The sequence below is a fragment of the Protobothrops mucrosquamatus genome, unplaced genomic scaffold (assembly GCF_001527695.2).
Source record: "Protobothrops mucrosquamatus isolate PMUCROS unplaced genomic scaffold, P.Mucros_1.0 scaffold873, whole genome shotgun sequence".
NCBI classification, from domain to species: Eukaryota; Metazoa; Chordata; class Lepidosauria; order Squamata; family Viperidae; genus Protobothrops; species Protobothrops mucrosquamatus.
The window spans coordinates 478838-489059 of NW_015387127.1; the positions used below are offsets into that span (position 1 = coordinate 478838).

At 45.8% G+C, this 10222-nt stretch overlaps 1 protein-coding gene across 1 annotated transcript in view; it reads right to left on the reverse strand.

Moving 5' to 3' along the window:
- Nucleotides 1-3759: 3759 nt before the first annotated feature.
- RAB11FIP3 (RAB11 family interacting protein 3) overlaps nucleotides 3760-10222 on the reverse strand; it is a 31543-nt gene continuing 25080 nt past the window's right edge. The window contains exons 7-12 of the mRNA XM_015819183.1: nucleotides 9774-9914; nucleotides 8892-8973; nucleotides 7331-7468; nucleotides 6658-6813; nucleotides 5272-5412; nucleotides 3760-3873 (exon numbers count right to left, since the gene is read on the reverse strand). Coding sequence (XP_015674669.1) covers nucleotides 3760-3873; nucleotides 5272-5412; nucleotides 6658-6813; nucleotides 7331-7468; nucleotides 8892-8973; nucleotides 9774-9914 — 772 coding nt within the window. The remainder of the gene's footprint in view (nucleotides 3874-5271; nucleotides 5413-6657; nucleotides 6814-7330; nucleotides 7469-8891; nucleotides 8974-9773; nucleotides 9915-10222) is intronic.

Genomic DNA, 10222 nt, shown 5'->3' on the forward strand with positions numbered 1-10222 from the left:
TCCTAAATGTGAGTTGCCAAGCATCCAAATGTAAATCGTGTGACCAGTGGGGTGCTGCAACGGCCGTAAGCGTGAAAAACTGTCATAAATCACTTTTTTCAGTGCTGTTGTAATTTTTAACGGTCACTAAACAAACTGCTGTAAGTCGAGGATTAACTATTACCCTGTGTGAAGGCAAAGGGCAGATGCACTCCTTACAGAAGTCTTCCTTTTTAAAATTCTGAATTACAGATTCATGCACTGTGCTAAGCTGTAATGCAGCTGGTGTGGCTTCATGTTTTAAAACCTGACCAAAATATGATTTACTCCTCTGTGATCCAGGACAACATACAAACCAGGTTGGGGTTTCTTTACAGAGCCATCCCAAATGAAAGAGACAATAATCTCTGTAAGGTGTTTGAGCAATAGCAAGCAATAGCATTTAGACTTATAAACTGCTTCATAGTGCTTTACAGCCTCTCTAAGCGGTTTACAGAGTCAGCGTATGTCCCCCAACAATCTGGATCCTCATTTTACTGATCTCGGAAGGATGGAAGGCTGAGTCAACCTTGATCTGGTGAGAATCGAATTGCTGGCAGTCGGCAGAGTTAGCCTGCAATACTGCCTTCTAACCACTGCGCCACCACAGCTCAGGAAAAGGTGTTTTAGCCATAAGTTCTGCAAGAACTCCATATTGGACTCGGGAGGGGTAAGGAAGAGTGTGTTAGTCAGTGCCAACTGCTATCCGTTTTACTTAGTACGCAAAAGCAAGGCTTGTTTGAACCTTTTATTCTTCTCCGTACCATGGACAAAGACCAGTAACTCCTAGCCTGGCAGAGACCAAAAATAAATGAACACTGTGATTAACAGCCAGAGTGGACAGGTTAATTGTGGGTACAGCCTCATGGCACGGATTCCGATTTGAATTTGGGCATACGGATGAACAAATCCCATTTTGGATAGACGGTAGTTCTGACAGTTGGTCTCTTAGATGACAAAGTTGTCCACCTGTCCTGGATGTGACTAGAGTGCACAAGAAAAGACCAAGCGAGCCGGTTTTCCAGCCAGAGACGGTAACAGCTTTTAATTAGACAAGTCAGCACACCTGTTAAGACAAATAACTGCTTGCCTCTTTTTGGAAATTCCTTCACATACCCACCGGGGAGAACAGTTTTCCTTGAGAAATTAAAACGGTGTGCGCAAGCCAGAAGCTTCACTATTTATTGTGGGTCTGCTGTTTTCCTCCTGCTGTGACTATTTACATTACAGTACCACGTGGTGATCAACCAGGAGGCCAGGAGGAACCTGGGGGGAGGGCTTTACAATACGGACAGGTGAGCCCAAGTCCAGAAAGGCAGTCTGATTATTTATAGATTTGTACATTATACAATACATACATATATATATATAGAGGTGTGTGTGTTCACACAGATACATTGCTCTCTGAAGTATTAAAAATTGATCGGCCTCCGTTCTATAAAAAAATACCTAACTCTACAAGGTAGAAAAAGAAAAAAAAAGAGTCTTTCTCTTTCCAAGTATACACTGATTTACACCCAAAGTTTCTTCTGGAAATGTTACAGTATGTGGATTCTTCCTGCAGACTCTCTTTTTTTGGAGGTACAGAGAAATACAGGATATTAGTGTAAGAATGTTTGGGGTTTGAGAACCACTTTATAGTGGAACGACGTCTCTACGTTTCTCTGACCATTTCACCTCCATGTTCAAGCCAGTTGGACACCGTTAATAGGGGAATCTGCTGGTTTCTTTTTTAAATTCCAACATCCTGGTTCAAGGAGCAGCAAAGTAATCCAGTGGCCCAACAGTTGGATCAAGGGTGAGAAAGCAAAAGTCAGTGGCTTTGGCCCAGAGCTATTCCACCCCTCTCTCTCCCAGGGCATTTTCAAACTAGCGTTATGTGACTTTCACCATACATGAAGGGACTTCAAGAGCTCAACAGCTTGATGATTCCAAAGAAGGGAGAGGAATAGCATATGCCAGCTCTCAGCACGATCTCTTACACCCCAGGAAAATTATCTGCATGTGTGGGTCACTCAGACATAAGTCTGGTTGTCCCAAAAGTTGTGTGTCCCAAGCTGCACAATTGCTTTAGAGAGGTGGTCCCTGGAGGAGACACAGAGAAGGCATGTGCAGAAATGTACGATCTCACCTCCCCGTGGGCTTCTGAAGGTTCTCTCTAAAACAAAGCATCTGTGAAGCAGGATTCACTCGCGGGAGGTATAAGATGCCCCTTTCAAATTCCAAATAGTGGCATTTAAAATCATAAAGAACCCCCAAGAAGCAAGCCTCTTTTAAAACACATTTCAAAGGGTAGATTTAAAACACATTGAAAACCTTTTCTCTTTTTTTCCCAGGGGAAATAGCCTGCTACAGGCCAAATTCATCTTTTCCCCTAAAATCTAGGTTGGAGGGAAAGTTGACTTGTCCCCAATTGCTTGTTTATCAGACTCCCCATCAATATACGAAACTACCTCGACCGGAGGAGAAGGGAGAAGAGCAGAAGAGTTTTGTGTTGAAGCTAAACTAACAATAATAATTCGGTGTTACATTAGAGCTTGAACAGGTCCTTCTAAGCCACGTGATGTGTTGGTGCCAACAGACAAACCACTCAGTTCTTCCAGTCTGTGAGGTCTCCCCTTTCTTCCTTCCCCGTTTTTTATTATTTAACCCACACATCCGTTGCCGTGCTTGCCTTTAAAGTGGTTTAACTAACGAAGACACCAAATGAAAAAGGGTGTGAGATGAGGTATGGAAGGAACCGGTGGCCGCAAAGAGGGGTGAAGAATCAGCTCTGCTTCCACATGCGGTATCATCAGCTGAGCTTTCTCCTCCTCCAGCACAGCCATCCGCCAGCTGGCCCCCAACAACCAACTTCATCACCAGGGCTGCCACCCGCCAAATCATCCAGAAGACCACCAGGCCTGGGTTGATCTCTTCTTTTCCCCCCCCTTTCACATCAGCCCACCATAAAGCCTTCTCTGCAGAACAGCTCTCCTCCCCGGAGTACCTGCAATTCGTGAGTTTTAAGGCAGAAGACGAGCCAAGAACGGGGGGGGGGGCTCCGAAACATGCTCTGCCTTGTGCAAAACGGTGCGAGAGAGACACAGAAGCCCGCCGGAGTTCAAGGCAGCCCCCTTTTCCTTTCCACTGGCCAAAGAACCCAGGCAGCTTCAAAAAAGGAGGGTGACCGGAGGGCTGATGATGAAGGAGAGATGATTAAACAGAGAGGCCCGGGAAGGCAGGTTCAGGAAGGGATCTGAGAGCGTCTTCCTTTTACTGCCGTGCTACAACTTCCAGGTACCGAGGGATCCAGCCACCTCCCACGCGGCACAAGCCTGCTTCTGTTGCTTGTGGACAGGAGGAGTTTCCAAGAAGGCTATTTCAAGGGGCCACCCAGATTCCGCTCCGTTCCTGCAAAAGAGGGCAGGTGTATGTTCACCCCCCCCACCCTCACCCCTCGTTCTGTGACTCCCTTTCTTTTTTCTAAATTCTTTTTGACGCCCCTAGCCCAGTTCCCCAACAAGCCAGAGGGTTCCAAGACCCATTAGAATCCGGACAGCCTCACTTAATGGCTGGTCCTCTCTCTCTCTTCTCCACCCCAAGTTCACTGCGATCTGCCACCCCAACCACTCCAGCCGTGAGGTTTCCTGTGCCTCCTCCATAGAGTGAAGACTTGGCCAGTATTTCCTTCTTCCAAGGAGCAAATCCGCCACGCCCACGTGACGCTGGGTTTGTGTGGTTCTCAACTCTTTAAGTCTCCTACTTGACTTCCAGGATGGACGGGTTGGTTTCCATGATGGCCACAATGATTCGGTCAATGTAGTCTTGGAGTCGGAAGTTGATCTCTTCTTGCTTCTGGATTGCCTCCATCAGCTGGAGAGGAGAAGAATCCGGCTTATTTTTTAATTCCCCCTCCCCGCCCAAATTTTACAAAAAGTTTAATGAAAATCTGAAAATGAAAGGGGTGTCATATAAAAGGTTGAAAGGGTGAAATGTGTAGCTGGGCAGCTAAAGCATGCAGTGAGATTAGCAAAGACCAAGACCACAAAGTCAACACTTTTTTTTTAATCTTTTTCCCCTTCTACCCCACACTTTCCCCCCCTTTTTCCCCTCTCCTAGTTCCCATTGTTTTTGTTTTTATTTGCATTTTATATTCTGATAAATTAATACAATGTTGATACCTAATAGTTCTATTCTTCTTTATCCTTCAATTAAGTTAGCTGGTATACTGGTGTAAGACCCAAGCTTATTACTGGAAGACCACTCTACTATGTTCTCAGCGCAGGAATATCTAATGCCAGGCAATAAATGGGTCACTGGCTGGGATTTACCAAGTCTTTGAAGTAAAGTATTTATGGCAGAGGTGGCTGGAGGAATTATCAAGGCATCTCCAATGGGGTCTGGTTTTCTAGATCTCCAAGAGCCACTGCAGCTGATGCATTAGTCAGAAGCATTCCTCAAGCTGCAGTCTTGGAAATGCAACAGAGCTATGCAATGTTTTGGATTCCCTGAAGGACACCTATCTTCAGCTCACTAAAGCAGCCGTGTCTGTTTCCAGGGCTGTGTGGCAGCACACCCTAGAAAACAATCCCATCCTGATAGGAAAATCTACATCAGATTATCTCTCATTTGCTTTGCTATGGATTCTAAGCAGCCTTTCAGAACCGAAGTGGTTCTCATGAAACATGGGAAGAAATACAGCTAAACGTCATCAGATAAATGAAGTTTTTTTAGCTCTGAGCCAGGGCTCTCAAACTTGGCAACTTTAAGACTTGTGGACTTCAACTCCAAGAATTGCCCAGCCAGCATGGCTGGCTGAGGAATTCTGGAAGTTGGAAGTCTACAAGTTTTAAAGTTAAAAGCTTTGGACAGCCTTCCCCAACATGGTGTTTAAAAATACACCTGGGGTTAGAGAGAACTCCATGCGGAATCTCTCAGGACTATATAAAAAAAAAATGAAATGGCCTGGAGGTTTTATACAGCCTTGGTCTATGGGCTATATCCCTTCATAGTAGGCTCACCTAACTTTCCAAAATCAGTGTTATGAGGAACTCTGTTGAATGTTATGAGTTCCTAAAGAAAAAAAGGATCTGGTAAATCCTTCAGTTTTATCAACAAGATAAACAGAAATCCTTCAAGCGTCTGCCAAAACCAAAGTAGCCCTTTCTGATGTGGATTCTCTAAATTGCCTCTCCCAACACACTCAGCTCCACCTTTGTTGCTTGCAGGGAAATAGCCCCGGGAAAGTCCCTGTGAAGTTGCCACATTTACCTCATCTCTGGAGACCAAGCTGATTTCCGCAGCCAGAGATTCAGAGAAGGAAGCAGAGAAGAGATTCTTGGCACCTTGGATACTGAGGTTTATGATCTGCCCATTCAGCTCGTCATTCTGTTCCTTCAAGATTCGGTTGTCCTATGATATATAATATTACTATTTTAAAGGATTTATACTGTTTTAAAGGACGTTAAAGATTGTATTTAATGGGTTTAAGATATGATTAATAGTAATAAGACTAGTTGCTAATTTTCATTTTTTATTTCTGTAGAAATGGCTAAGTTTAATTTTTAGATATTTGGATTTGGGGACGATGTATAATTATATTTTGATTATTTGAGCTAAAGTTTTTTTTTTCTTTCTTTTATGTGTGCCTAATCCTGTAATTAATTCTGGGAAGTCGGGGGTGGGGATGGGTGGTGGGGGAGGGAAGATGGGTAGATATACTAATGTATGTTTATAATTGTATTTGTATGGGGGGTTCAAAATTAATAAAACTTTTTTGAGAAAAAAAAAAAAAAAGATTCGGTTGTCCTGTTTGCCAAAGAAAATCCCCCTATGGTCACACGGGTTTCTGCTTTAACTGGGAGGCCAGAAGTGGCTGCCTTCCACAGAGGCCAACCACCAAGAGCTCTTTTGACCAAGGTTCTCTCTGTTCGAATCTTTCCCCAAGTCCTCACCCCACGATTGTTTTAACTAGACCAAGGGTAGGCAACCTTGGCTCTTTTATGACTCGTGGACTTCAACTCCCAGAATTCCTGAGCCAGCATGGCTCAGCTTGGAAACCTCTCCTTTCCCGTCAGCATGGCTGGCTCAGGAATTCTGGGAGTTGAAGTCCACGAGTCATAAAAGAGTCAAGGTTGCCTACCCCTGAACTAGACGGTTGCCCTTGGCATATCAAGCACTGGAGAAATCAGGAGATTCAGGCAGTTTCAATGAGTATCAAGATTTATTCCAAGTTTAAGCTCTCTGCAAGATTGGTGGCTAAGGGAGATAAGAGAGGCATTCAAGGTGGGCTGGACTTAGATCTCTTGCGGGTGTGCAGGGACTCTTCACTAATGACAAGTTTGACCCCTCCCTCGGGCTCAGCCTGGTCATCTCCTACATGGGATCTTCTGTAGGCTCCAGCTCTCCCAGTAACCCATGCTAGCTGGGGAATTCTGGGAGTTGAAGTCCATACACCTTAAAGTTGCTAAGGCTGAGAAACACTGCTTTAAGCCGATACCCACAGCTCATTCCTCCAAAGATCACAGAATGAACACTACTGCACGGAGCCACAGGTGTTAAGAGCTTCCCTGCTTCTCTCCATCCCCTAAGATAACTCCAGCAATGCCATCACAAGTGGAAAGTTCCTCGACTGCCCCACGTCTACAGTTTGTCTACCTGCTTGAGCCGTCTGATCTCTTGTTCCAGTTCATTCTCTCGCGCCCGGCTGTTGTATTCCTGCAGGCCGACGCTGCTGCTCCGCCCTCTTCGCTGCTCGGCTTCCAGCTTAAAGAGCTGCAGGTGTTCCAGCTGTTTCCTGAGGTCCTCAATCAGCTGCAAAGGCAAGCAAGCAAGATCAAGACCAACGGCCTTTGCACTCAGTTCACATGCTGTATAAGAAAAAGTCAGTCAGCAGAAAGCATAGATGTCCCAGCCAGGCCAGGATTCTGTTCACCCTTTCCAAGCCATCTTTTTGGCCATTTAATCTGAACTGCACCCAGAAGGAGGCCATTTCTGCTGAGAGACATAGCCCCTCTATTCCCTGCAGCTATCCTGCACTGAAGGGAGCTGATGGCAGACTGCAAATGGGCTGTGTCTGCAGAGGGATGAAAATATTTCATTCAATAATTGCTGTCAAAGGCAGGGCTTTTCAACCTTTTCACCCACTGTACCATTTTTAGGATATGGCAACATCCGAGGACCACCAGTCGCCTAGCAAGGGGTCAAAAACTTGATGACCAAAAAAAAAAAAAAAAGGAAAAAAGTGATAAAGTACAAGTAGTCCTCGACTTACAACAGTTTGTTTAGTGACTGTTTTGAGCTCCTGGGAACCAGCGGTGGCCCTTCTCACCTCTTGCGTGGACTCTTTATCTTTCTGGAACTGGTGTCTCTCGTGGTTCAGCTTCTCCCCCAGCTTTCTCTTGTTCTCCTGCTCTTCCGTGAGCTGAACGGTGAGATCTTCAATTTCGTCCAACAACTTCTGCTTCTCCTAGAAGGAAGAAAAAGAAGGAGCACAATGAAACTGGGAATCTTCTAGCACAGGGCTTTTCAACCTTTTCACCCATTGTACCACTTTTAGGGTATGGCAACATCCGAGGACCACCAGTCGCCTAGCAAGGTGTCAAAATCTTGATGACCCCAAAAAAGGGGAAAAACTGATAAAATAACAGGTAGTCCTCGGCTTACAACAGTTCGCTTAGTGACTGTTTGAAGTTACAATGGCACTGAAAAAAGTGCCCCCCAAGCCACAGCCGAGCAAGACACCTGCCTGCCCGCCCGGCGGCGCTCTTCCTCCTGTCCGAGGTTTCCATTGTGAGCATTTCTGTTGAGGATTGGCAGTGGGGGTGGGGTGGGGGGGTGTTTGGTTTTTATTCCCCCCGTCTTCTGGGTGGTTGCAGCAGGTTTTGGTCACTTCACATGACCCTGGGACACTGTGACCGTCATAAATATGAATCGGTTGCCAAGCATCTGAATGTAAATCACAAGACCCTGGAGATGCTGCAACATTCCAGCTGATCGGTGCTTCTTCTGGACTCAGCAGAAGTGCCAGGATCAGTGCCCATCTCCAGCTGGAGCCTGGCGCTGATCCTGGCGCTTCCGCTGAGCCCTGACAGCCCTCCAGCTCCAGACATCTCTCGCTCAGGCTTGTGCGGTGCTGCCACCGGTTCAGCTCATTCCCCTCCCCTGCTACCACTTTTCTAGGACGGTCGCGTACCACCTGCCAGGTGCCAATGTACCACAGGTGGTACCCGTACCACTGGTTGAAAAGCCCTGGTCTAGCAGCTTCATCCCCGGCAGAAAAAGGCTCAGATCCCTCAGGGCCTAAAGCACAAGGTTGGCCTGCAAACAAACTAGGTTTAATCTCACCCCACCTGACTTTACCTGCTGTCTGTGGGAAAGCAGAGCTGGACCGAGAAATTGTGCTAGCCGAGGCCAACACCTGTCCCAGCTGTTAAACAGAAACTACTGAATTCTTTTACATGGGGGGGGGGGGATAGAACTCGCTGAGAGCAGCAAACTCAGCTAGCCGGTTGGCCAGAGAATTGTCCCCTCCAGTCCTCCTTTCCCGTTCAGCGGCTGCCATCTGCTGCCTCTGTTCTGCCCAACAGTAAGGACTAGAGAAGAGTCAACAAAGCCTTGCAAGCTGCCAGGAGATGCTCCGGGAGGACATTAAGCAATGCTGCTGGTGACTGCGAGATAATGAAGGATTCATCTCTGCAAGACTCCCAGGGCCCCATCATAATGTTCTGGGATACTGCAAAGGCTTGCATTTCATCTGGGTTTAATAATACGGGGCAATATAATTGCTCCGTCCCTTGATAGCTGAAATGGGGTGGGGAGGAGGAGGAGGAGGAGGAGGAGGAGGAGGAGGAGGAGGAGGAGGAAATTGCCTAAAAGAATAAAGCGCTCACCTCCTCCAGCCTCTCAATGTTGGCTTTGAGGCAAGGGACGCAAGACCGAAGTTCTCCATTTTCGTTGTCCAGTTGATGCAACCTGCATATTTGCATAAAGGCATGCTTAGAAATCGTACTTATTTATCTATTTAAAGCATTCATCTAGCTTCCCATCTTATGCCAAACTTTTGAGTGGCTACCGGTAGAAAATCAAAACAATATCTGTAATAAAACATAAAACCCACATTAAAACTATATAAACCATGAACATTAAAAACAAAAAACTTTGCACCAAGTTAAAACAGAAATATAATATGGAACGTTATCCCAACAGAGCTGCATAACGCCCCTGGATTCTAACTAATCAACCCTATTCAAAAATTTGCATCCAAAATGCAAAACAGGAAGCGACTGCCAACCCTCCCTCCTGCTGTTTTTCATATGACCTATATTAAAATTCCCATTATTCTTTTGGGATTTTTCCATATTCCGTGCAGATTCTGCAGACTGCTGGAAAAAAAATGGCTCTTCCCACAGAGGTGAAGGCAATTATGCTTCCTAGCCAAACTTTTTTTCCTCTTCTTTTGTTCAATTAAAAACATTTTAGCCCAAATCTCCTGTAATCGTTCCCTTTGCAGAGCTAGAAATCTAAATGTGTCAGGTGTAGAATTTGACACCTGTGAATTAAGAGCGAGTGAACATTGTGGGAGGGGGCTCAATACACCAAATGCAGAAATCTCCCCCCCCCATCCTGTCTGTCCCAAATGTTCCACCAACTGCATCGAGCAGATACAATATTTTTTTTTTTAACCTCTGTAAGGATTATTTCATTAGCATCAGGAAATCACGTGACACACAAATGACAATAACCCATCACTTCCACGGACTGGGCCATCTTACTGGGCTTGTAGGTTTTCAATCTCCATGCTTTTTTCTCGTTCCATTCTGCTGAGCAGGTCTTTCTGTTTCCGGATTTCGTCCATAAGGATTTCATCAGATTTCATCTCTTGCTCTTTCAGCTGCTCTTCCAAGGCGTTTGCCCTGTCCGGAAGAAGCGGGGTTTCAAGTTTAATGCCACTTACTGTCCCATGAAAACTCACGGTCTGTGGCACGCGGACTCAAGGGAACTAGAGAGGTGTTTATTTGGGATTCACAAATTCCGAGACTTACGTGTGGATTTCTTGCAGGCATTATAAAGCAATTCCCAATTTGGGAATTTTTGGCGCATGATCGACCGACATGGCGTACCCTGGTTTACCAGGGTTGCCAGACATATGAACACAGGAGGACAATCTTGGCACAAGAGAAGCGAGCACTCCGTAAAGCCAGAGCTGCAAATGCTGAAGCAA